Source organism: Thunnus maccoyii, chromosome 2, assembly GCF_910596095.1.
Source record: "Thunnus maccoyii chromosome 2, fThuMac1.1, whole genome shotgun sequence".
NCBI lineage: Eukaryota > Metazoa > Chordata > Actinopteri > Scombriformes > Scombridae > Thunnus > Thunnus maccoyii.
In genome coordinates this window covers 26,238,311-26,266,309 of record NC_056534.1, presented here as the reverse complement: position 1 = coordinate 26,266,309, position 27,999 = coordinate 26,238,311, and the positions used below count along the sequence as shown (strand labels likewise).

The 27,999-nt window shown below is 39.6% G+C and overlaps 2 protein-coding genes and 1 long non-coding RNA gene across 5 annotated transcripts; all 3 read left to right on the top strand.

Moving 5' to 3' along the window:
- Positions 1–29: 29 nt before the first annotated feature.
- On the top strand, positions 30–9,638 carry ccdc40 (coiled-coil domain containing 40). Of its 2 annotated transcripts, none has more exons than XM_042430503.1 (19): positions 30–137; positions 600–745; positions 1,071–1,176; positions 1,606–1,742; positions 2,036–2,119; positions 2,489–2,696; positions 3,526–3,683; positions 3,778–3,900; positions 4,218–4,339; positions 4,699–4,942; positions 5,098–5,280; positions 5,502–5,747; positions 5,924–6,137; positions 6,366–6,535; positions 6,638–6,729; positions 7,167–7,281; positions 8,313–8,501; positions 8,586–8,744; positions 9,160–9,638. In XM_042430503.1, the coding sequence occupies exons 2-19, from the start codon at positions 605–607 to the stop codon at positions 9,409–9,411; spliced, it is 2,943 nt and encodes a 980-aa protein (XP_042286437.1). In that variant the 5' UTR covers positions 30–137; positions 600–604; the 3' UTR covers positions 9,412–9,638. The 2 variants fall into 2 exon arrangements, with proteins under 2 accessions (XP_042286437.1, XP_042286448.1); XM_042430514.1 differs by lacking the exon at positions 30–137 and adding an exon at positions 199–221.
- Positions 9,639–10,658: 1,020 nt separating this feature from the next.
- Positions 10,659–25,991, top strand: card14 (caspase recruitment domain family, member 14). The gene is made up of 20 exons (XM_042428877.1): positions 10,659–14,556; positions 15,004–15,141; positions 15,228–15,553; positions 16,305–16,463; positions 16,573–16,692; positions 17,140–17,265; positions 18,406–18,555; positions 18,642–18,764; positions 19,337–19,437; positions 19,993–20,048; positions 20,288–20,348; positions 21,480–21,696; positions 21,781–21,907; positions 22,279–22,519; positions 22,615–22,678; positions 22,760–22,880; positions 22,976–23,140; positions 23,849–23,967; positions 24,551–24,666; positions 25,784–25,991. Exons 1-20 carry the CDS (start codon positions 14,343–14,345, stop codon positions 25,989–25,991), a joined length of 2,952 nt encoding a protein of 983 aa, XP_042284811.1. The 5' UTR covers positions 10,659–14,342.
- LOC121908671 lies at positions 25,992–27,929 on the top strand. Of its 2 annotated transcripts, XR_006099284.1 has the most exons (3): positions 25,992–27,098; positions 27,258–27,344; positions 27,466–27,929. It is a non-coding gene; the product is annotated as an uncharacterized LOC121908671 (long non-coding RNA). The 2 variants fall into 2 exon arrangements; XR_006099283.1 differs by lacking the exon at positions 25,992–27,098 and having other exon boundaries at positions 27,113–27,344.
- Positions 27,930–27,999: the final 70 nt, after the last annotated feature.

Genomic DNA, 27,999 nt, shown 5'->3' with positions numbered 1-27,999 from the left:
TTATTAGCCTACGGCTTGAAAATTAGAGTCAATACACATATTTCGGTTGGATTGACGAACACAACACCTCCTCCTCCATCGGATGTTGACGGTTGCCTAGCAACATCAGTGCGGTGGTCAGTGACAGTGCTACGGTGGTGAGAAACTAACTATTGCTTTAAGTGGTATCAAATGGACATTGGTTATTTATTTATACACTTTGTATTTGTTCAAGAGCTAAGGTTAGCCGTCCACTATTGTAATTGTAGGTTAATGTTTTCCTCAGCCAGTCTTTCTGAGCTCCTTTGACCGCTACGCTAACTAGCCAGCTAACGTTAACCCTGGTCCAGGCCGAGGTTAACAAGTTACCACTAAGCTAGCGTTAGGTAACGTTAACCTAGCTAATGTTTAGTGTTCTTGAAATTTCAAGACAGACTTTGAAAGTTGTGTTTTTCTGTACCAAAAGCATACGTAAAACTAGTTTGCCGCACAGTTCAAAATTAAAAATTAAAACGTGGATTGCATATGCCTATGGACGTACATTATTATCCATTTGTTACAAATACATTAACCTAGTTAGAGAAGAGTTAGAGACTAACGTAACTACCTGTTCATCACAGTCCCAATGCAGAGCCCTGGAAGAGAGGGAGACGGGGAGGAGGGAGGGGAAGAAACCCTCCGTCCAGAGGGGAGAGACAGCAAGCAGCAGGATGGAAGTGACAAAGCAGCAGAGGACTGTGGAGCGAATGTGCCACCTGCTCAAAAGGTGAGGAATCAAGACGAGTCAAGCTACTTTTTTTGCTTGTGTGTTTTATTTCTTCACTTTTTACTCTTTTATCAACTCCCTATGGGAAAATGGGGATATTCATCTTCATCTTTTGTCCAGATGCTGTGATGTTGTACTTCTGGCCTTTACTATTGGATGCACATAATAAGTAAACAAGGAGTTCAAGCCTATTATAGTGTGTGAGTCCTATGGGACAACAATTGCCAGCTGCTGTAAAATATTATAATGTATTAAATGCAGAAATGTATTGTCAAAATCATAACCAGTCAAGGACCTTTATACATGCTTTCTGTGTGTATCCCAGGGTGGCTCACAGGATCAGTCAGGACCAGACCCTGATGACCTGGCTCCTCAGTCTCACCCTGAACTCACCAGTGCTGATGAAGACTCCCCTGCAGCCAGACATTTCGGTCAGTCACACACTAACCTTGCTGGGAGTTTACAGTTCAGTACAAAGCAACCCAGAATGACAGTAAAACATAGCTAATTTTGGCCAGCTTGCATAGATTACCTTACTTCAGAGGTCCATTACCAATTTAAATTGAATATGGGAAACGTTATCATCCATGGGCAAGATACCTTGCTGTAAGATTGCAGCACCTTCATTAACATAAACTATTGTCCTTAAGGATATTTGCATTAAACAAAGAGTGTAACACGAAAGCATATATTAACATATGGAGAAGTAACCCACATAAAGTACATCCACATTTAGAGGGCAGGGACAAAGACAAAAAAAACAACATTTAAGTATAAATAATCATTCAGCAGTATTTATAATTTTTCACATTTTAAATTGTCAAGTGGTTAAACAATTTCTTTTATTTTCTGTGTTTCAGAGCAAGAAAATGTTGCCCAGGTTCCGTTGACACCCCTCCTGTCAAACCTGAACACACCAGAGCCCGTCGAGGATCAGGAGCCACTGATGGAGGAGGACGATGAGGAGGAGGAGTTTATCATTCTTGATGCTGAACACGTCTGTAGCTTCTCATTCAATATTGCAATCAGTTGTTACTAAATGAATAGATTTAATTTGTTTACTGCTCCTCAAAGAGAATAATGGTATCAATGTCTCATCTGTGTGTCTTGTATGTTGTGTGTTAGGTGCATTGGTAAGACTTAAAAGTTAGCCTGTGTTTTCTAATAAACATATATATTTAGTTTATAAACTGGCTTCTTGAGTTCATAAAAGAGCTTCTTTAAATATGACACTAGATATCTAGCAATCGTCCTGTCATGTCACTGATGCCATGTTTGATCTGTTGGCAGCCTCTGGTCAGAAGACAACAAGCTGCTCTGAACAGCCAGCTCAGCAAGCAACTGGAGAGGCTCAACCTGGGACTAAGGGAAAAGGTCAGCTTCTTTTCCCTCTGTGTATTCATATAGTATTCATATACTCAGATATACACATACAGAAGCAAACAAAGTGTATTTCACATATACATACAGGTAAAAATTTCCCTGACTTTAAATCTATGGGGTCCCAATTTGTCCAGAGGATGGTGCTGTTGACCTGTGCAAATTTGCCCTTTTTATTTGGATCTTGTTTCCTAGATGTAGGATATACATTTTAAGGCACAGCATTGATAAAGCAATGATAACAATAACAATGGATCAAATCACTGAATGAAAGAATGTGTGGAAGACAGGCAGAAGAGTCAAACAGACTGTTTTGATGACTTATTTTTTGATTCCTCTCTGCTCTCTCTCCCCTTGCCCCAGCTGATGATGGAGAAGGAAATTGCCTGCAACAGAGATGAGATATGTTCAGAGTTGTTCAACGTTCAGGAGCAGCTGGCCAGACTCCAGACCAGACTAGAGGACCGTCCTCCGACCAAGGCCAAACACCGGCAGGCACAGGATCAGCTGGAGGCAATGAAGAGCCACTACTCCAGTAATACCAGCCAGGAGAGCAAAGCCAGAGCCAATGGTGAGACTATTACTCTCTGATTTCTCATTTGGTGGTCTTGTCTTATGTCTGATCCAGGATTCAATTTAATTCAAAGTGTAACTATATTGCACTAGTTAGTTCAAACTCTGACTCACAAATCTAATATAACTTGTCATATTTAACACCATATTTGGAAATATTTCCAAAATTTGGGTGAGGTTTGCAATTTCTGAAAATTGTAAATTATAGTATTATATTATTAATATTAATATGCTGTTTAAAATTCAGAAACCCCTATTAGTCGCCTCTCAAACAGCTGAATTTGTCAGTAACACTCAGTTGTCTCTCAGAAGTGTGACTCAGAGCTTTAGACACACTCAGGAGCATAAAATACTGTATTAGGGTTATTACAGGTTGCAGCATTAACAGGACAGCAATTCTTCTCCATTTGGAGCAACATCAGTTCTTCTGCTTATGATGGTAACTCAATGTTTTGAAAGCTGAGACAGAAAATGGTCAAAATAATTGTCTTTGTTGAAGCCATGTGGGTCACATAGGTCTAGAATTTTGTTGCAACACAAATTTTTTGCAATTCAAACCAAATCTCAGTTTAAATTGCAATATAAACCTTGATTAAATGAAGCCTAAATTAAAATAGGTCTAGATTTCAGGTTGAAAAGTTAATTGACACTGATGAAAGACTTAATCCTTGTTATTGCAACTAAGGCTTTGTATTAAAAGCTGCCTCTAGTTCGGTCTATTGGATATCCAATACAATATTGTGCAGTTCAGCATCAGCTTTACACTACAGTCTCAGTTCATGTTTCCAAAAGGTACTCTGTTAATGCCGACTCCTGTGTGTCCATAGTGTCTCAGCTACAGGCAGAGATGGACAACCTGATGCTGCACCTCCTCTTCACACAAGGAGTCAGTGAAGAGCTGCGCTCTAACGTCAAATCCATGAAGAATGTCACACGCAAAGCAGGAGCTGAAAGGACCCAGGCTGAAGACCAGAAACTCAAGCAGGTGGACAGGCTGAAGTCAGATACATCAAAAATATCTTTTCTGTTAGGCATTAACATTGATTCATTTATTGGCTGAAATACTCCTGTGCCACCAGGATATGTATGTGGAGCGTCTAACAAAGGACATGGAGAGATTGACACAGCAGATAGCCATGTATGAGGCCCAGACCAGTGCCCAAGCAGAGGAGACACAGGCAGCTAAAGAGGCCTTCTCTGAGGTAACTTGCATTGCAGAAGACTCTACATTCTATAAGTTGAAAGTATTTTTAATCACCAACAAGTTCTGTAAATTTGTACAACGATAAATTCTGCAACCAACTGCTATTAATTAGTGCTATTAATCAAGTCATATTAATTTACAGGAAGTTGTAAAGATGTGTTTACAGTTAGTTAATCAGATCACTAATGCTGAAAATAGCTGCCTGATAATGATGTTATTGATGAGTGCAGCTTTAAAAACAAAAAAAAAATCTCATTAGTCCAATCAACAATTCAACATTTGTCTTTGTCAAATTGTTTTTGTGTCTGTGTGCAGGCCGAAATGGAAATGGAGTCTCTGGTGATGGCGCGTAAACAGCTGCTGCAGCAGTGGAACAGCAGTCTGGTGGGTATGAGGAGACGAGATGAGGCCTTCAGCACGATGCAGGAGACCATACGGTGAGAATGAGGGCAAGGGAAGGCTGAATATTTTAAATGTGTTGATGCATTCCAGACATGCACGTATCAAACAATGTGGGTTCTCTGATAGATAGTGATAGATTCTTGATTTCCTTTGTTTTTCAGGAAGAAAAGTAAAGAGGGCAATGAAAACAAAAATTACAGTCACTATGAGAAAATATGATTCAGGTCTCAACTTATTTCCACAAATACAGATGTGTGTAGAAAATATGTAGAGAGTACAACACAACATTTGTAGGACACACAATGATAACCTGAGATTTAAACAGAAAGGTAACAAATATCAAAATGACACCAAGCCTCGATTCGTTCCTTTCAGCTGTCTTTGTTTTCCACAGCATGGTCGAGCATCAGGTGATCCTACTGGAAAGAGAGATCGAAGGCTACAAGAAATCCACCACTGAGGAGCAGGAGCAAAATGAGACACTGACAATGCAGCTGAACTGGTCCCAGATGGACGTTGCCACCTCCAAAAAGCTGATCAGTCAGAAGCAGACCCAGCAAGAAGCTCTGCAAGCCCACTACAGCACTTGCCTCCGCACTCTGCGGGAGACAGAGCGCACCCTCGCCAGGCTCACTAAGGTAGATGAATGGCAAAGATTACTTAGTGGGCAGCTCTGAACTTACTTTGTCCAGAGAGTTGTGTAATCACAATACTTTCCTAACCTATCTTTCCCTCTGTAACTATTCTTGCTTCTTTTTTTTTTTTACTCCCTCCCTTTCCCTCATTGCTCTAGGAAACCAGTACCCACCAGACTGAAGTGAACGATCAGAGGAGGCAGTTGGAGAAAGAAAGTGCAGTGCGTCTGGAGTTGGAGGACAAGATAATGACCCACATGCAACAGAAGCTTACTCACAACAAGGCTGCCAAGTACTCTCAACGGCTCACCAACAAGATAGCCTCACTTAAGAAGGAGAAGGTAAAGATTTCAAAATGCACCCATGATGTTTTGGGCCTATAACTCTATGAATTAATATTATGTAAGGAAGCAAAACTGGAAATGGAATCATTACAAGAGCATACACAGCAATGTGTAAAGTGTGATGAAGATAGAACAACACATGTACGTTATAGTGAAGATAAAGTTGCAGACAAATGTAGTGTCTTTGTCTTGCTCATCATCCCTTTTTTCCCCGTTAGATCTCTCAGCTGTGGCAGCTGGAAGGCGAGGTAGTGGCTGTGCGCCTGGAGAGCAGCATGGTCAGCCAGCATCTGGACAGTTTGGCCCTCACTCAAGAGACGCTAGATGAGGAGATCGCTAAGTACAACAAGTTGCTCTCATCCAACCAGGCTAAGATTTCTTCCTTTGTTACACTCATTGGACAGAAGCAGACCACCATCACCACCTACAACAAAAGGATCTATCAAATTGTAGCCAGCACTGGGGTGAGAAATTCTGGGGAACCAATGATCCCTGGTGGTCTGTTGTTTATCTGGATAGACATTCATTAGCAAAAATAAGTTATATAATGCAATAATGACATGAGTTTTTTGAGTTTAGAAACTACAATCAAATATAAAAACCCTGTTGTTAGTTGTCATTTGTGTATCTGCATTCCCAGCATGAAGACCTCAGTCCCCTGCAAATAAAGGCAGATGCATTAATGGATCAGCTTGAGGAGCTGGCAGCAAAAATCAAGAGTAACCAGCAGCTCTGGATGAAACAGCAGGGGACACTAGTAGGACTGACCCAGGAGATACAGGCCAACAGAAAGGATATGCTCAAACTGCAGACAGAGTACACTGGCATGCAGCAGAGGAGAATCCGCTTGGAGAGTATGCGATATACTTATAAAGAAGCAAACACATGCACAAATAGACACACATCTTGGTCCAAGGCCAGATATTACCATTTGAAAAACTTAACCACTAATGAAAAGGCCATTGAAATACACTATGTTATAAATAGCTACTTCTGGTCTGTGGAGTAGAAAGTAAGATTCTCTCTCAAAACTTTTATAATAAAAACATTCATACATTCTATACACAACCCCACCCCACCAGGTCAGATTGAAGTAGAGCACCGTGAGGAGACGGAGCTGGAGAAGAACTCAAAGATGATTAAAGAAGACCTGCTGAAGCTCAACACCCTGCTGAGCAAGAACGGACAGCTCAGCCAGGCCCTGGAGCAGGAGAACGCACTGATGGAGACAGACTTCCTTCACAGACTGAAGGCATGACCTTGCTGTTTAATACATTAATAATACACTAATAATTTTGTTCTTGCCTACCGTGTTGATGGAGAATGATCTTTAGCTATAATGTAATGTGTTTAGGAGGCAGAGCGGGAGTCCATAGAGATGCAGATGAAACAGGAGAAGACCCAGGAGGAAAAAGAGAGACTCCTCAACAGTCTGGTGGAGGCCGAGTCAGTTATATATTAATTTTCTCTGTGTTCAATACAGGTTCATATTTTTACGTCTGTATGCTAATCAACTTGAAAAATTTTGTTCCCTAATGAGATGTTTAACAAAAAAAATATTAGTGAATCATTGCTGGCTTTATCCAAAAAAATATGATGGTGTATAGTTATAATTAGTAGCTCATTGTAGATCACTGCTTAAAAAACAGTTACAGCTATCATTTTAATATACTGTACTTATTCATAAATATCAAGACATTATTTTCCAATAATTAATACATAACTGTTGGTATGTTACTGACAGTTCATCAGTCTGGTTTTCTTATCTTTTTCCATCTACATTGATAGCTCATACTTCACATACAGGGTGCTTTTTTTTTTGCTTTTTTTTACATGCGTCCTTTCTTATGTGTGTGTGCTTGTTTTGTACGAACGGCCGACAGGCGGCAGATCATGTTATGGGAAAAGAAGACCCAGCTTGTAAAAGAGACCCAATCAGCTGTGGACTCTGGGGCGGGAGACATCCAGATGATGAAGGCTGAGATACACCGTATGGAGGTAAATACATTCGAGGTCCAGCAGGGGCACATTAACAGAATGAGATATGAATTTTGTCACAAGATGATTGTATGGAGAGATGATAAACATATTAAATTATTATCCATGTGTCTTTGTATATTACATACATGCATAAATATACATTGACACAGAAAAAAACTTTCTGAATACAGAACTTTTTTGTATTGTATTTTGCATTGAATCTACTCATGATCTATTTCTTAAAGTTTTTCATTTCAAGCAATATATTTTACTGACTACAACATAAAATACATATATTGCATATTGAATAATATTTAATACATATTGAATGTCAGGTATCAGCAGTTTTAATATGCTACATGTTTAAAGCTCTGTTGGTCTGTATCTTCTTCAAACACTATTTCAGGAACCTCCTCATCTAGGTTACAACAGGATCTGTAAGGTACAACAGCAGGCAATACAACATACAGCTGCAACGATTAGTCAATTAATAGATTAGTCACCAACTATTGAATTAGATGCCAACTGTTTTGATAATCGATTAATCACTCGGAGTTGTTCTTCAAGAAAATAATGTTCAAATTCTGAGTCCAGCTTCTCAAATGTAAATATTTTCTGGTTCCTTTAGTCTTCTATGACAGTAAACTAAATATTTTTGAGTTTTGGACTGTTGATCGGAACAAAACAAGATATTTGAGACATCATCTTGGGCTTTGTTAAACAGTGATCGTCATTTTTCACCATATTTGACAATATACAGACATAACAACTCATCAATTAATCAAAAAAAATAATTCACAGATTAATTGATAATGATAACGATAATGATAATCGTTATTTGCAGCCCTAATATAATAGCATAGTTTATAACTTGGGTTAATCAAACATCTAGAGTGAGAAAAAATGAATGGCTAGATCGCTGATGTAAATTTATTTGGTGAAACCAGTAAGGTATGATGGCCTGGTGACGCTCTGTATGCTTTTCTTTATGATTTGTGCTTGTGTGTTAATGTTTGTGAACTGTAGTCTGGATGTGTATATTTGTGCAGGTGCGACTCAACCAGCTGATGAAGCAGCAGGAGCGGCTGCTGAAGGAGAGTGAAGAAGCAGTGGCAAGGAGGGAGACCATTGTGTTTCGCAAGGAGGCCATGGTCCACAGCTCTAACAAACAGACCACAAAGGCCGAGCTGAGCCGCATCATCCATGGCCTGCAGCGAAAGATCCAGGAAACACACAAGGTAGAGAGTGTTCTATTTTCCATGTATGCATATGTGCCTGAGGGATGTTGCCCAATGACTCATATACAGTATGTATGTCTTCAGCATGTAATAGGGTGTGAGCAGGTTATCAGGGAGCTGCAGAGGAGCCAGGTGAGTCTGAGCGACAGGCTTGCACAGCAGAAGCAGCTGCTGATAGAACTATGCAGTACCAGCTGCATCCTTGACCCTGACTTCGTAAATCTCCAGGACACAAAAGATAGGGTAAGGAGTGCATACTATGTACTGCATTACACTGTATATGTAAACAAATGGAGCCACTCAGTGTTGTGTGTAATACAAGTACTTCCTTGTCATAACTTATTATTTAAACTCCCTGAGTAGTAATAGCTATATGTCAATCAAGTCTCCATTCAGAACTGAAATATGCATCCTCAGTCTTCTGCCAGTGAGTGTTATATAACTGTAGTGATGGTGTCGTGAGAATGGGGTTATGTTAACATGACTGATTTGAGCATCACAGTTTCCACTAATGGAGACCACTCCCACAAAACAAGAATAGAGAAGCAACTACTCATTGTTTTTCCACCTTCTGTGGTCAGTGGTCAACAGTTTCTAGCAAGTGAAAGCACAAAACAAATACGCACCCCAAATTCTGTCTTTCCCTCTGCTTGTCTAGAACCTCGCCCACCTGGTGGCACTGCAGAGCAGGACCAAGAAGCTGCAGAGTGTGTGTGAGGGTAGCTACCAAGCCTCATCCACCAGCGAGTCCGTGGGAGCCGCTCTGCAGAGCCAGATGGAGCGTGTGCACGCTGCCAGCACCATCTTGCACCGTGTGTGTGAGGAGTTCCCTCATCACCAGGGGGCGCTCCGCAGGCTGTCGCAAGCGCTGGCAGCACGCACACAGGCCCTGGAGCGGGAAGCGTCCTGAGAGTGAGGGGAGGATTTAGACATGACAGTGAGTACAGGACAAGTGCAGAGGGATGTAAAGTGAGTAAAAGTGTGGTGAAGAGAGGAGGGAAAGATTAGATAAGTGAGGTAATTTATTTTAATGTATGCATTCTGTTATGCTTTTAGAGGAAATACTGATTGTAAAACAACGTAATAAAATAAAGACTGTATGAAACAATAATACATATTATTAAATCATTCATAGTATTTGGCTTCTTCAATCCAATTTCCTGATTGATTTATCATTTAGTGGAAGCATTTAGTAACATACATAAAAGGTGATCAAAGTGACCATTCTCTAAACCATTAATCCAGCACTGACAAAAACATTTTATCTTTTCAGATAAGGTTTTGACACAATGGATAATATAACAAGCTTTTAAAATACAACTCATTGTTAAAGATGAAACCAGTGGTTTCCAACCTTTTTGGCTTTTGATGTCTTACAAAAAGCAGTGTGTAGTCGGGGTCACATTTCAGATGTCTGAGTTGTTAACAGCTCCACCAAATAGTGATTTTTCCCTCTAAACTTCTCACATGGTTTCATTTCAATAAATGTTCAAATGATCCAATATTTCACCAAAAATCAAAGATTAGATAAAAAGTCCAAAAACTGAAAACAGATTTGTGTATCAGAACTTTGTTTTTTCTTCTTTCCTCTCCCATTAATCATCTCACAACCCCTCAGATTTATCTGGTGACCCTTTGGAGGACCCCGACCCTTTGGGGAACCACTGGACTAAACTAGCTAACTGTATATAAAGTAGTTGAAACTAGCTCCACCTCCAGCAGCTACAACAGTAACGTGCTGCTCTAACACTGATGCTTCAGTATTAATAATCTAATGATGTCATATATAATAATATATCAGTCAGAGGGGCCAAACCACTACTTTTACTGCAATACTTTAACTACATCAAGCTCATAATACTTATGTACTTTTACTTAAGTAGGATTTTTCATGCAGAACTTTTAATTACAATGGAGTATTTTTACATTGCTGTATTGATACTTTTACTTAAGTAAAGGATCTGAATACTTCTTACAACACTGTCTGTTAGTATAAAATGGTAACTGTATATATATATATATATATATGTATATATGTGTGTGTGTTTGTGTGTGTGTGTGTGTGTGTGTGTGTGTATATATATGTATATGTATGTATGTGTATATATATATATATATATTTATATTTATATTTATATTAACTTCAAAAAGTTTAGAAAGAATGACTAAGGCACTATGACAATTAGTATATAGTAAATATTAGTAGATTTTATAAAATTTGGATACCACCAGGAAGTTGTCACCCTGAGTTAAATCTCAAAAATGTGACTGACGTAGGCACAACTATATGCCAGTATATGTTAAAACATTACATAAAGGAATGAGTGTAGCTCGTCTGCACTCTGTTAATTCCTCCTTCCCTATAGTTTTTGTTTATAGTGTTTGTTGTTTTTGTTCAGGCAGGATATTTTTATGAGTTACTTCTGCCCCAGTTTTTTACAATTGTAAGTGTAAGTCAAGATTGTAAGTCAACAACTTAAGTGGTTTTTGTGGTTACAATGGAAGCCAAATGGAGCCTTGGCAAATCTTGGGCGTCCACTTAGACATTTGGCATTGCACATTCCACAGATATCACTGCAAGCATATAATGGATCAGAAGCTATTAAAACTGGAATCTGTAATATGTTTTAATTACTATTGTGTTCTTCAACTGTGTGGTAGTGCATTATAAAACACAGCACCTGCACATTTACCATGGGTGGAGATGTGTCTTCATACTCTGCTATTGGCACCTGTCACAATGAATCTACTTGAATATGGCAGTGAAAGCTTTTCAAAATAAACTGCTACACACCTAATACCATGTCTACATTTTCAACAACAGAAGCCTGACAGTATCACTTATAACAGCAGGCTTTCACACAACCAGCTATCCACAACAATCTTTTGTGGATTTTCTGTAGTACACTGCAGTTAACTTGCCACTCTAGAGGGCAACAACATGCATACAATTACAAATTTCAGCTTTATATCTTGTCCAGTGTCAGATACTGTACAGAGCAGTAGCTATAATCAGAGCACAATAATATGATTTCAGCAGAGAAAAACATCTCTGTTGTTATACACTAACCTTTGGTCCAAAACAATAGATGTACTAATTTATAATGAACTGATATGTGAATCGCATGGGACAATGAGACTAAGTAACATACTGCCCAAGCACCTGCAAGTTGTCCTGGGACACAGCACATCTGCTGTAAGTGACAGTGACATCATATGTGGCCACTAAGCCGTATGTGTGCAATGCTGTGGAACCGGCTCCTCAGATTGCATGCTTGGCGTGAGCACTATCTTGTACTGTGTCTGTTAGGACTTTCCACAGCCCCCAGAGACACCCTACAGGCTGTCACTAGCAGTGGAAGCATTCTCACGCAGGCCCTGGAGCACAGACAAACAGCTAATACAAAGAACTCAGTCTCCTCTTACTCACACGAACCCAAATGTAAACTCTGACACACCCCATACCCCTCTCTAGAGTACAGTAAAGCAGCAACAGCAAAAGTAGCTTGCACTGAGCCAGCAGGACTTCCAAGATAACAGCACTATAAGAACTGGTCTTTTATAAATAGGTATAAATGCCTTATCATAGATAACAGACACTTCCTTGTAGTTAGATCCCTATTTTCATTATCTTAACATATGCTAATTTGAAAATAGCACTTATTTTGTGTTGTGCCATCTCTCAACTTCTCTGTCTCATTTTTTCAAAAAACTTGTCATTTAAATTGCTTCTTGGCTTCAGTCCAAGTCTTGCAAGGAGTAGGGCTCAGTTGTTAGGACTGGATCAATACCGTCATTAGCAGGTCCTTCCTCAGGCACCTGCATGACTATGACACTTTGGCAGTGCATGTGTTCTTAGTGCAAGTGACAATGGGAACACACCCCACTTTGTGTTCCCATGTTGATATTTAAACTGCAACTGCTTGTTAAACTTCTATTTTTAGGGTTAAATTGTCTTTTGTTGTAACATAATGTCTCTGCTGATCTTAAAACCATGTTTCTGGTTACAGTGTTATCACTGTTAAAAGTTAACTGTGTGAAATTCCTAAGCTGCCTTCAGTCACACTCTAACGTAAAAGTCTGTCATTCTCTAGAAGGCTTTGGTGTTGCATGCAACTTATTAGTAACTTATTGAGTATGTGTATCATATTCCCCCATAAAGTTTCTGATTTTGTGGTGGATAATTTTATATTGTAATTAACTGTGGTGTAATTACCACCTGTCCTGCAGCCAAATATCAAGGACCAGCTTTTATTACTGTTCTGTTTCCTTGTCTATTATCATACATGCTCTATGGGGAAATCCCTACTAGTGATGAGTTTTCCTGTCTGTATGAAATGTTATGACTGAGATAAGAAAGCACTGTGCTGTTGGCGGAGGCTGGTCAGTTTACAAAAAAGTGGATCATGTACTTTAGACAGCAGCACTTTTGAGTTTTGCAGAGGCATTGCAGGGTTGAGAGATTTATATTCTGTTACTCCTCTTTGTTGTAAATATAAATTTGGTGGAATATGCAGTGCTGAGCGCTGAAGTCATGCTGTTTGTGAGTTTAAAAGACTCCTTACCATTCTGCAGCATCAGCACCACTTCCAAAATCTTGCTTTCTAGTTGTTAACTGAAAGTAAGATTTTATCATTTCTCAAGGTGTAGCAACACATGCTTTGATGTTGTCCAGTGAAATTGCCACATAATTTTCTGAATCATAGTTTTTGCTCTTGAAACTTACTGGTACTTGCAAATTAATTCACCTCTAATTGTAACAACTTCCTTTGATCTTAATCATTCATTGGAAATACAGAAATGGTTCTGTGTATGTGAGACAGTTTGCATCACCTTTGATACACGCTCTAGATTAATGTTTACACATTCATAGTCAAAAATGTTTCCTTAATCTTTACAGATAAATTATACCCCTTAAGACTTCCCATTTCCATATTTCCTGTTGTCGGTGAGTTCAATCCGGACATCCTGCAAAGTCTTTATGCCAGTATATAATTTACAGTAGGTTGCCTTGATAGCGTCTATTTGTTTGCATAAACCCTTTACAGTACAGTAAACAGTATGTTCACACACAAGAGCGGTAATTTAGCTAACAGGATGAGAAACCCTTTGACCTTACACTGACAACACCCACCAGCTACACTGCCTCATTTCCTTCTTTAAAGGAGGACTTTGCACTTCATGGCTCAGTGTTTGCTCTTGTCTGTGGTGTGGTATGTGTGTTTGCTTTACTGTGATTAGGAATTATTAAGGTGAACTCACATGTCATCTAATGTTACAGCGTTTGAGAGCCTTTGTACATTTACGCCATAGGCTGCCGCTTGACTCCATTCAACAAACATCTCATTAAGAAAAGCGAGGCAGAGGTTTGTGATGTGCATAGATATTGAATGAGAAAGCAAATGTTAAACAGCCACCAAAAGTGTGACTAGAAGAGGCAAATGTGTGGCTCACTTGACTAATGTTTTTTGAGTGTGTGTGTGTGTCTAATATGTGGTTTTGTGTGTGAGAGACTGTTTCAGGACCAGCCTGTGTTTGAGCAACACTCAGAGCCCTTTATTGCACCGCATCACAGAGGTCTTGTCTGACAGGTTTTCCTACACACCCACACATAAACACACACATGCTTTGACACAAACACCCATAGGGCGTGGTTTGACTTGGCCGTTTTAGGTTTTTTTTTGCTCTCTTCAAGTCAGACTGCTGTTCGGTCAAGTTCCAGGAATGAGTTGGTGACAAGTGTATTTGCTGCTACGGGTGTGTTTTTGCTCCATCCGCACCAGCTGTGCCTGTCGTCTCAGCAGCAGCAGCAGGCTTTTTCACACACACAACACACTCAGGATGGCGGGGGAGTGTGTTCCTGAGGGTCCAAACCTGAAGGAGATGGGCGAGGAGGAACTGTGGGAATTGATTAATGACAACCGCCATAGGATCTCCTTGGGGGTGCGGCCGGGCACCTTGATTCCGTACCTGAGGCAGGCCAGGGTGCTCACCGAGATGGATGAGGACGAGATCCTCTCCTGCCACAACCTCACCAACCGCTGCATGAGAACCAGTGAGATTCTTGACGTTTTCAGTTAAAAGCCTATCCATGGCCTCATAGAGTAATGTAGTCAGCCTCAGTTTGTTGACAACATGTAGGTTCTGCTTTGTCCTCTTTTACTGCACCTGGTTTGTTTACAATGACTGTATAGCGCATCACCAAGAGAAAAAGGAAATTCTAGTGACACCTGCAGTACTAACAATAAAAATTTATCAGTAAAATCAATATGCCTTGCCTCCTGACAGAGTCTGAGAGCATATCTGCATGCTTATTAACAAATTCTTCAAATCTTTAATTGTAGTTATTGCATAAAACTGTTGAAATGATAATGTTGCACTTTTGTTTCTGAAACAAGATGTTTCCCTGTAGTGGAACTGAATGACCTTATATTTTTAGATGAAATTTGTTTATTCAAAAGTTATAGTTGGAGTTATTGATAGTATCTTCTACTGTTTCTAGGCTACATGCTGGATCTGCTGAGGACCCAGGGGAGGAACGGCGCTGTGGCTTTGCTGGAGAGCCTGATGATCCACTACCCAACCTTGTACACCCAAGTCACTGGACGCAAGCCCAGCACTGAGCCTTCCACATTCAGCGGTCTGTGGCCCAAAGTCTTCCTACATTTTGATGGAAAATGTATGTTTTTCTCGCTGTATGTCTGACTTGCATCACTCTCCTTGCAGGCCTGATAAAGTACTCAGAGTTGACGGAGTACCTGGTCAGAGCAGTAACCGGGATGCAGAAAGAGCTCCAGGAGGCGCGTTGCGAGGCTGGCAGAATGAGAGCACGCTGCACCACACTTGAGTCAGAAATTGGGCAGATAATGGAGCAGGAGGAGAAGTCCAGATGTCTTCAGTCTGAAAATGAGCATATTCGGAGACACTTGTGTTCTTTGCAACGTGAAGTCACCAAGCTGAAGGATGAGAAGTGTGACTTGTATATGCGCTACACAGCAGCCATTGAGGAGAAATCAGCTGTGAACATGCGCCTCCATGACCTCAACCTGCAGGTCAGTGATCCTCACTTTCTAACTGTATAATTTCTTCTGTGGCTCTAGAGATGCGTTGCCTGAGAAAATTACATCACACTATTGAGTTGCATTATGGGAATGTATGATCCAGTATTTTTAGAGCATTGTGCGTTAGCTACTAAAAGTCAGAACATCTCGGTATCTTCATCATCAATTCTGGCCATTCTTTTTTAATCGATCTCAAGTTTCTAAACTTTTTTAAAGTGCAATATTACATGACTGCAGTACCCCTATAATCACATGACTGTGTGCAACGGTGTGTCATTCAAGAGCAGAGACAAATTCTTTTTTCTTTTTTTTTTTACATACACATAGTTGATATTTCACATGGTAGTTACATTAATAATATTTGTTTCTGTCTGAATTATATTGTATATTGTATCAAATAAAACTATTAGTTATTTAATCAGTTCATTGATCAACAGTAAAAATATTTGACAGTAATTTTAATAATAGATTAATCGTCATTTATCAAGCAAACTTTAAACAGTCACGGCCTCTCAAATATGAGGATTTACTGCTTTTGTATAATTGTAAGTTGATTACATTTGGGGTTTTTGGACTGTCAGTGAGACAATAAAAACAATGTATGGATGGCAGCTTGGGCTGTGGTACAAAGTGATGGAAATGTTTTTAAATAAAGATTTTTAAAAACCCACAGATTAATCAATAGTGGAAATAATCATCAGTTGCAGCCCCATCAGCATTGTTTTGTCTTGTGTGGTGGCAGGTGTACCAGCTGCAAACTGAGCTGCAGAAAGCCTCAACGGAGAATGAGTTCCACAAGCGGCACTCGCTCAGGTGTGCTTCAACTCCTGAGACACCACAACTGCAAGAGGAGGTCAGGAGTCTGCGCTGCCAGCTGGCAAAGGCGGAAAAGCTGAACCCAGTGAGAATAATCACTTAATCATTCTGTGTTATTAGCAGATGTGTGTTACAGTGAAAGAGTCAGTAGTCACATGTGTCGTCATGTATTTTATCTGCTGTGTCCTTGTCAGGCTCGTCAGGACATCCTAGCCCAGGACCTGGCTGAGGCCATAGGTAGCCAGGTGGAGCTGGCAGAGCAGCTCAGGTGTTACAGAGGGGAAAATGAGCAGCTGCTCAGAGAGAAACAAGAGGTATTTGGGTTTATTTTCTGTCTGTGTTGCAGTCATCATGGATCAATCATGCAAAGTCAGCCATATATCTGTTATGGAAAGTGCCCTTTTGAGCTTATCATGGTAATATTTAGCAGCCCACTGCTACACATTACCATGACGAGCAGGTGCTTGACCAGTGGAAAGCGTCCAATTTTAGCAGTTTTCTGAGTAGTATTAGTACTAAAAATGTGCACTATGTAAAGACACCAAATAATATCAAAACTGAAAAAACCCATCTTTGTTGTTTTTTGTTTGTTTGTTTTTTAATGGTAATACCATGTAGCACCACTATCTATTTCAAAGAACAGTTTTTCCATGTGTAGCTTAGCATGAGCATTGACTTGCTCATCAGATTCTGTGTGTATCTGCAATGCATACCTAAAATCCCTGATGCCTCATTGGTGTAACATGTGTATTTGTGTTCAGCTCCTGGATCAGAAGGAATGCCTGAGCCTTCAGGTGCAGCAGCTGACCCTGGACTGTAACATGCACCAGCAGAAGAGCACCGTGATCCAGAACCAGATGAGAGAGCTGCAGGCAGAGAGAGACCTAGTAAGGAACTTATATCAGTCCAATTCCAAGCAGTATTTCATGTTTTAGAATGAATTCTTATGGCAAGCTCGGAAATGATCTTCCATCACATCATGTTTGTTTTTCCTTGCTGAAAAGGTGTAGTTATTTATGTCTCTTTGATAAGGGACCCTGGGTAAACTCTCTTCTACTGGAAACACTGTTCCTTTTGTCATTGAACCTTTATGTTTACATAAACACTGTGTGTTTATGTGAGCGTTTTCACCTGCTGATGCCACCTGCTGCTGACGATTCATCTCATATTATTCATCTCAATCATTCTCCATTCACTCTTCTTAACATGACTTAGGATTTTCCTCAGTGAAGAATGAAATGAACAATCCACCCATACCCTAACAACTGTCAGGTGGTCACAAGCAAGTCACATAGCTGCCAGCTGCTCCATTAGAGCTGTGCAAGACTTCCACAACACAAGACTGATAATGCTTGACAGCTCCTGGGTGTAATTACTGGTTCATGCTTGTTGTATGATGTGTGACACACAGTCCATAATATAAAGCTTAGAAAATTCCACAGTGCTGAACAATCCAACCTCCCAAATTCAAGAGACATTTGAGTTGCAACATGTTCTACCATAATCATCACAGTGTATTAAAGAATTAAGATGCATGTAATTGAGATTGTAGCTTTAGTAAGAGAAGATATATATGCAGCACTTTTGCTCCAAAGTCACTGTCGTGTTATGTAAGAGGTTTTCTATTATTCACTGTAAAACAATGAGAGACATATGACTCATTGTTTCTAACATAAGATTCTATCATGTATTGTTGCTGAGTTGATTTGTTCACAAGAATGTGTCAAAAAGCTGCCAGACCATAGAAAACATCCTTCATACCATTCACCATGGTGGCCGTAACACTGGCCTGGAATTATTCAAACAATCCCTGTATGAGACATGTGTATCTGCATTTTAAGTTACAGGTGGTGCGTGACGAGTTTGGTAACTGTGGTTGTCATGACATTTTGGTTTCTGCATGAGGCAGAAACTTGGCCTGATTGTGTTTAATGAATAAAAAAACTAGGCGTGTCTGTGCACAGTCGATTCTGTGTAAAATAAATGCTACGGTAACGGTATGGAATGGAACGGTAATGTGCTTCTAGGCGTACCAGTCCAGAGACGAGGCCCAGGCCATGATTGCCCGCATCCTGGCTGAGAAGGACACCCTGAGGTGTCAGTTGGTGGAGATCCAGGACAGGGTCTTCAGCCTGCAAGCCAATCGCAGCCCCAGAGAAAAACGGCAGAGCTCTGATGTAATTTCTCACACAAACAAATATGAGCACACAGACATACAGGAGGAATAATAATGTTAATGCCGTGCTTTATGTTTTTGTCAAAGGAGAGGGAGGTCAGCTGGGAGAGCCCGGGGTCCAGCTTTGAAGAATCCTCATTCCCAAATAGACGCAGGCTGTGCCGCATGGACGCAGTCAATCCCATGTCACGGAGTCCCTGCGATTCAGAGGTGTGTGTGTGTGTATGTGTGTGTGTAAGATCAGCCACAATGATTTTATCAGCGCTGGATATCAAACCTCATCCTTTCTGAATACTGACCACAATGTGTCCATGAAATAGATAAACTGTCAAGTTCTGCAAAATGGTATTGATTCTTGGTCCTGTTTACTTGTTCTTTGATCAGACTTTTTTTTTTGTTTTATTTTATATTTTGGTTTAAGTTTTTGGACAGCTTAAGTCTTAAGACAACATTAAACATTAAAAAGTTTGGCATATTTTCTTAAATGAAAAAAGGGGTTTGTAGAAAAGTATGTTTTTGCTCAAACATTAAATGATATTATGATATTATATATGGTATTGGAAAAACCATATTGGTGATGGTAGAATGTCAAACATTAACCCATCCCTTGATTCTATATCTGCTTTTCTCAGTTTGCATATTTTTTTCAAATTGATCATATTGTCAGATTTTCTTTTTTCCCTTTCATTTTTGAAATATATAAAGACATTAAAAGGTGATTTTTTTATATAGTACTGATTTGATGTTTGTGTGTGTGTATGTATCTATATGTATGTGTAAAGTATGAAGATACTGCAGCAAGTAGCATCAAATCCCACAACGCAGAGCCTCCCAGTCCAAAGTCTCTCCGCAGAAGGAAGGAACTTCTACATGCAGAGAGCAGGTGTGTGTGTGTGTGTGTGTGTGTTCATGCTTTTATTTGAAAGTACAACATATGTTCCGAGGCTCTTGGCAAACTTTTACAGACACCCACCAGGGGGGAATATTTCAAGGTGTTATTGTCTTCTGCATTCCTTTCTGTTATCGTAACATGACGGGATCCAGTTTCTGGTGGATTATCAATTTACAGGAATAAGAGGGGCTTAGCCAGGATCAAACGATTCCAAGAAAGACACAAATAACTGCAATCAAAAGTCAATCATAGAACATATGCTGCAACAACCTCACATCTCTCAAGTCTTGTATTTGCTGCACAAGTGAACGTGTCAAAAGATTCAGCTTTGTCATCATTACGCTGTAATTATTCCTAACCATCAAACCAGTCTAACCAGATAGTTGTATCAAATTAAAAGCATATACTTATTTATTAAAGTTAACTCAGTATAATGTATGTACATCAGGATAAATGTGTGACTGTGCACATGGTTGTTTGTGCGAGAAGGAGACAGAGGAATCTGACACAGGTGCTCATGTAGCTGTTGTCTTTTTTCTCTTGTAGCTTGGAAACAGCGGAGACTGATTCTCTACTGGATGACTTTGTGTTCCTCACCAATGGTATGCATAGAAAACATATGAACTCTGTTTGTTTAAGTGATTGTGTGTGCTTCTGTTTGTGTGCGTGTGTGTGTCTGTGGGAGGATTTGCTGGTTTGCTGTTGTTTGGCAGGACCTTCATCAGCTATTGTGCAGTGATGACTCTTTTCCATGGCTGTAGAGTGACACATTAACTCTGACACATTATTTCCGGGGAAACAACCTTGATGCCAAATCATTAAACAGCCTCTCTTTGTTTAGTGGGCAGTGAAGACAAACAGACACCAAAGCTTTCCTCTTCTAATGGCACCAGCACTGACAGGTGAGGTGATCCACTGGACCAACATTGTTATAAATAAATTGTTTCATGTTACTTTGCCTTTTTGAGTAGAACAGATGGCAGTCTACCTGAATGTGGGTGACATACTGTATATAGAAGGATGTGCATACCCTTAAGGTGAATTATAACTTTAATAGAGGGTAATAATAGTACTGGAGATTAATAATCAATAATCTACACTACTGAATGACGCACAACATCCAGTAAGAGCTCATAAAGTGCAAGCTGGAAGTAGGGCAGTGACAGATTAGTCATTGTTTTGGCTTTTTGCTCCACCATATTAGATTTAGAATGTAACAATAACTTTTTATTCATAGTCCATAGACTGTATATAAAATACAGACAAGGCAGAGTTTTTGGCCAATAGTTCAATCAACTCTCCCCAATCCAACAGAGCATGTGTTACATGTCTATGGGTCCTAGACTGTAGACAGTCTGACTGGAAAGGATTTGTATCCCAATAATAAATACGATGACTTTATTAAATTAAGTAACTTTAAGACAAGACTACGTAACTTTTGTTGAAGTGTAGCCACAAGTGACCATTACAGAATAAGAGTAAATGATAAAATAGAGTGTAACAGCAACAAAAGTAAAGAAGATTCAAAGTCTTAAGTTAGCTAACATTAGCCACCAGAACCTATTGGTCATACCAGACCGTTTCAGGCTTTAGCACCTCAAAGTGTACTGAACTATACAAGGGTGCATTTTATTGCTTATGGATTCAACTTTTTTTCTTTTTTTTTTTTAATGAAAGGAAGATTGTATTATTGCTTCTTTCAAAAGTTACATAGTTTTAAATTGTTCAATACATTTGGGTCCTCAAAATTTCATGTGTTAAAAGAGCTACAACTCCTACGGTGTTATATGAAAGAACCGCAAATTAAAGCTGAGTGTTTGTGTCTCAACTATTAAACATTAACAATCCAATGTTCTAAAGTACAGGAAAAATGTGTCACTGTTCTACCACTTACAGAGCACATTGTCTTATCTTTAATGGATTTTATGTCCAGTATGAAGTAAAATGTTTCCTTTTCATAAAAGTAAACAATAATCTCTACAATGGTTAAAGTGTTCAATGAAACATTCCATCCTTTCTTTATTTCCTCTCAGTCTGTGTAGAACTTCAGCCCCTCCCTTCTTAATGCGTTCTCGGCCGAAAGCCATCCGGGTCAACGGCCGCGTCTTCACCATCTGCTTCCAGGGGGAGGCGCTGCTCAGCCAGCTGGCAGTGGTGGGAGGCAATAAGACCGGAGTGTTTGTGCACCAGGTGACAGAAGGGAGTGCTGCACATACTGTTGGCATCAGCCCTGGGGCACAAATAGTGGAGGTAAGTGGAAGTGTGTTTTGGATCACAGTACTTGTATTCATCTTGCCTGCTGTGAGTTTTTCTCATCATACTGTTGCTCTGCAGGTGAAGTATGAGCAAAACCAGAAGGCTCTTAGGATGCTGCTGGAGGATTCCACTTTAGAGGAAGCTATGTGGGCTCTCGGCCAGGTCACAGGCCTCTGCCACCTCTCCCTCCGACCCAAGCAAGATGGTTCGTCCCACAGCATGTACCTGAAACATTTTTAATGAGACACCTTAAATAAAACAAGATGGTTTGTCTCATTATGAATCATTTCTACAGCATTTAAGTGAAGACGACACATCTCACTCTGAAACATTTGTCTGTTCTTTAAGCCACAATTTTAATTATTAATTAATTAATTAATAACAGATAATTCTGTTGGGTGTGATGGGTGGATATTTTATTTCAAAACAGTAGCAGTATAATTGATTTTTGATAAGTATGGGCCTAATGAAGACTAGGAGTCTAATTCTGAATAGATTAGATCATATGTAAATCATTTATAAGATAGAAATATACAGGGGCTTTAGTTCAAGTGTTCTCCTTTGCCTGTTGTTCAGACTATGAGGCGCTGCTGCACCAGCTGCAGAACAATGTGATGTCATCAGGAGACTCCTTCTACGTGCGCGTCAACATGTCCCTCCTTGCTGGCCCCAGCGGAACCCTGGCTGTGTCCTGCAACGACATCCTGCACGTGACCAACACACGACCTGCTGGCACCGAGGACTCATGGCACGCCTGCCAAGTTCACCCCTGTCAGCTTCTGGACCTCCAGAGTGGAACCGTACCCAACTATTACAGGTAAATACACTGACGAAGAATAAAGACATGAGAAATGAAATCACCACTCACAGTACTTTAAACTGTTTTTGTTTCATGATTTTCTGATGTCTCAGGGCACAGCGACTTCTGATTCGAGCAATTGAAGATATGAGTTTTCAAACAAAGAAGTCTCAAAAGGTAAGAATAATTTAATTACTGCCACCCAGTGACCCCCATTCACATTTTCACAGCATTCACAATATTCCTCTTCTTCACCAGGCGGGGCGTGTTGTGGCTCAGAATCAACAGAAAGCAGTGAGGATTGTCAGCACGGGGCGCCAGGGCAGGAACCCACTGTGGGTCAGCGTGGAGGATGAACAGACCAAGAGCACTGAGTCAGGTACCAGAACAGTCACAAAAGTACAAAAGTACTCTGCTTTATTTCTTCTTGAATCTGCTGTGACATTTGTTTGATACACATTCTTTCCCATGTAGGAGACACATCGGCACCTAAAAGTTGTGTAACCCTCATGCCCTACTCTCTGGTCACTCCACACTACCCACCCATCTGCAGGCCCATCCTGCTGCTGCCCACCGTTCTGGGACGCATGTTGGACAAGAAGCTGGGAGGCTGGCAGGGCTTTCAGCTCTGTGAGCCCGGTAAGAGAAACTCTGTTGTTATATACTGAAATGCAACCTTGTGCATTCATATTTCATATCTTCCTCCACCTGAACGCATGCCATTGAAGTCAAAAGTTTCAATATAGAACAGAGACACACTTTCCTGAGCTGGCAGATCAGTCTTGATGGATCACATGTTTTATTAAATAGCATCTCTGTATCTCTTCCTCTAGTTCCGATTTCATGCTGTAATAGAAGTATGTTTTGCTGCCTTAATAAACAACCAATCTCGTGCTGTACAGAGTTAAATACTTATGGGTTTGTCTGTTGCTGAAAGCCAGGAAGGAAATAAACTTTAAGAATAAATAGTAGTAAAAAATGATTGAGGCTATAAAGACAGTGAATGCTAGTCAGTGGTCCCTGCAGTAATAATAATAATAAAAAAATTGATAAGACTAGGTATACGACTAGGATATTTACAAGAACAAAAACACAGGATATATGAGAGAAAGTCAAATAAAGTTTAAGATAATACGCCAAATTAAAAATAGATAAATAGATCAGAGATAATGCAATTACTGGAGGTAAAATGCTTAATTTTCATGTAAAGCTTGAAAGAAAATAATGATGTTCACGATTTTTCTTTCATGCCCTTATTATATCAATTTATATATGTAATCTTTCCTTCCCATCACTGTCTGTTTCTATTTCCACTCCTTCCCTTGTTTTCTCCCTCCCTTGCTGCAGAGGCGTTGAGCTCCAGTGAGCACGCAGCTCGGCTGCAGAGGTCTGAGATCCTAGAGGAGTGTGAGCAGGGAAGAAACTGCTGCTACACCCTGCAGAGTGTCGAGAAAGTCATGAAGAAGGTCAGAGCTTTCAACATGAAATCAGAGTTTGTGATGGCTGGGGACTCAAGAGTGGGGCTTAGTAACTAGTGGTGTGAAAGAGGGTGGGAAGGACGTAAATGGCTATTATGGCTCTCTGAAAAGTTCAAAAATACGCCTACTGTCACCTCTAAAGCAAATTAATACCCTGTATCTTCTTTGTTTAATGAAATGAAATAAGTTGTGATTTTACGGGGAATTGTATATGCAGTAAGAATTTCTTGGCGAGTAGTGTCCAGAGGCAGTGACTTTCTAGAGTCCTGTGACCAGGCAACCAGTGGAGACTCCTGCCTGCTATTCACCAGGAAATAAGTAGTGGAGTAGGCAAACTTTGGAGAGAGTCAGGGTAGCTATTTCCCCTTCTAAGCTAGTCTCAGCACTCCCAGACTCCCAGCATTCACTCACAACCAGCTAACACACAGACATGAGAATGATATCAGTCTTCTTTTCTGTTCAGCCAGAAAGCAAATAAACATACTTCCTCTTTTCTGAATGTCTTTAAATCATGGTTATTTAAAAATCTCTTTTTACCCATATTCCATCTTTTTGCCTCCTCATTCTGTAGGGAATTCACTGTGTTCTGCCGCTGGGACTGGACTGTGTCCGTCGTCTGCACAGGGCTGAGATATTCCCTATCATCATCTTTATCAGACAGTCTGCACGTAGTTCTCGTAAACTGAGGTAAATTCTCTTCATTCTTCATACAAATGCTGACAGAGTTCACCTCGTTGCTCAGGACTCTGATATCACATTTAGATAATCTCTGTAAAGTACAGGAATGTGTTCTTAGCTGAATGTGAAACTGATCACCTCATGTCATCTCTCACCTCACTGATGTCTCATCTCATATTTCTATTGTTGCAGAAACGGATAAATTTAGACATTAACTTTCCACTCAGTTCCAGAATAGATACTGACATGCAGTTACACATCAGGTTGTGTGAAATAAGAGAGTGTAAATCATACACTGAAAACAATTACTCATGATCACTTGTTACATATACAATAATTAATAATAATAGGTATACAATAATTCTCATGATCTCTTGTGTCACTCATTGCCTCTGTTTCCAGTTTCAGGCAGTAATGAAGGTTTGTTTTGCACAACAGATCTCACATTGTATGTTGTCAAACATTTGATGTGTTTGTCTTTTGCTGCAAACCAGGAAGGAAATAAACTCTGTGACTAAATAGTAATAAAAAGGAGAGAGGCTATTAAAACCCTACCTTAGACGTCCTTCTCGTCCATGTTGCATCCTTTAAATGCATTACATGAAATGCTCAACTTTAAAGACAAAATCCACCCTTTATTGCACTGTTAAATATCATGACGTTGTGGTATTCAGTATATTTCAGTAGTTACATTGTCATTAAATCTTGTAATTTACTTTAATCTCACATTTTCCTGATTGATATTCAATCAAAAAACAGGCTTACACTTTTAATGAACAGCCTCTGATTATAAGTTGAATAATCAATAGCACCAGAGCAGCAATACATGTTTTTTTCCACCGAAGAAAAACAAAACAGTTACAGTATGTCCTCTTGTGGCTGCAATGGGTTATGTTCAACCTGCACCTAGAAGGAAGCCTGTTTTTTTTATTCAAAACCTAATGTCCAATATTTTAGATAACTGAATAATTTGGTTTTGTCAAACTCAATTGCAGCTGTACAATGTAGAAATATACTGTTATGATGTTGCATTGTCTACATTAGAACTATGAACAAAAATCAAAAACACAAAATTGGATCCAAAAAATGATGTAGTTTCATTCTGTCTTTCTACCAACACTTCCAGGTCAAAGCTGCAGCGCCACGGCCAGTCAGAGGAGCAGCTGCTGGCGTGTTCAAGGAGCGAGGAGCCCCTGCTGGACAAGCTGCCATGTCTGTATCACAGTGTGGCTTCAGACTCCTGGTGTGACCAGGCCTCCTTGCTGACCAGCCTGCGTACCATCATCTGGGAGGAGCAGAAGAAGATCGTCTGGGTGGAGCCTGACCTGTGGTGAAAGGCAAAATAGAAAAGAAAAAAATCTTAGAAAACACAGAAGATAAGAAAAATAATAAGAATTTTAATTTATTAAAGGGCTTTTTTGTCAACAGTATATATTGATAATAATATACACAAGCTTTACAAGCTTTATTTTTGTAAACACAGGTATGTATCTATGATACTTATGAGTAACTGGGTGAATGCAGGACTCTCATAACGTGCTATATACATTTTAACAGCTGCATCATTCTTTATTGTACCCAGACTTGTTTTTGACTTTGTGTGTTGCCTCTTTTAGAGGCATTTGTTTAAAACAAACACAGGTGTAAGGTCAAATGTACTTTTATCGTGAGGACATTTATTATAAGTATGTACTGTATCTCTACAATATGTTGTAGATAATTTCTCCCACTATGAGGGACTTCCTTTTATTGATGTGCCATAACCATTTCTTGTGCTTAATTTGAATTCTTTGCTTCATGTTTCCATCAGATTTTTTAAACTCAGTGTGCATAAAATGTGAGGATTAAGAGAAAACAATAAAAATATATAATTGTGTTCCAATGTTAGCACTGTGGACCAAAATTCGACAAAATAATTGGTATAACGGCATTTAGAGCATACACTTATGTTATTTTGACACAAGGGATTTGTTTCCAAAATCCTCTTCTAGATAATAATTAGAAATTTAACTTACTGGTCAGTAAACATCAGTGACCATTTTCTGTTCTTCCACAACAGATTTACAGGTTTTTAGACTAAACTTTTCTGACATGAGTGAATATTTAATGGTCTATGTTCATAAAAGTTCAAGGCTCATAATATTCATGTAACATTGCATTGTGTCATTGTTACTATTTTCACAGCCTGTTTTATGTGTTTTCAAAAACTAGAAAATGTAAATTCAGTTGAAAGCAGCTGAAAGATGAAAAGGTTAAGTTGGAAAGATTAAAACAGTTTGATTGATCAGAAAAATAAAGCTTTCAAAAGTGTTTCACTCTCCAAAGTTCTAAGATTAATATCTGTCTTTCTGTATTTTCAAAATGCCTCAGGTGGAATCAGTTCAGGCTTTAATGAAGAGAGGAAACATTTCTACAAAAAGTGTACAAAAAGAGTGATCAAGGTGGACAGAAACTGAATATTAATTATTAATAGTACTGTAACATTCAATTCCCACATATTTTACTTTCAAGAAAAATGTGAGAAATGTATATAAGTTTAAAGAAAAACATGTATACATGTTACTGCCATTATCTTTTAAAATATATTGTTCATCTGACAGTTCTAAGTGAGCACAAGACAGCACAAACTACACTATGCACAATGTGTTCCAACAAAACACAGATGATACCAAAAGAGAAAAAGAAAGGTAACTTGTGCCTACACTGCTGAGCATCTCATTTGTGAAATATTCTTGTAAATATTCTGTATCCTGACTGTCACTGTAAATTATATTTGTGTATGAATGTTATTTTCTTGGTTATGTGAAGCTTATGGACCAGCTGCATGTGAGGAAGGCAAGAACGTGTTGTTTCCTGGAAAGACTGTGGCCTCTAAGATCTGCGTGCCTGCCACATCTTCATTTGAAGCTCCCAGTCCGTCTACGCATGGAAATCCTGAACAATGGGGTGTCTACTTGCTGATAGGCATCTGGAAAGCAGAGCAGGAGAAGTCCAGCCCTCCACACCAAAGGGAGAAGAAAAGACTGAGTTCACCCTCTGAGACCACTGCCTACAGTAGGCACAGTACTCCACTTCACAAGCAGAGACCCCGCTGTCCCCACTCAACCTCCAAAAACAGAGGGAGGGCAGAGGTGCAGCTCTCCCTGAGTTCAAGAGATGTAAAACTGCAACAGACTGTCCTGTCAGAGCCAGCAGAGGCCCTAAATACAACAGTGATCTAAAGCCCAAATGATGCAACATGCATCCTCTTTGAATAAAATCTGTAAATTTGATATGGTGAGTTTATGGGTTGGTTTTAAAGGGGCATAATAACAAGTTCTGTGGCTAAATATGAGGTGTAAT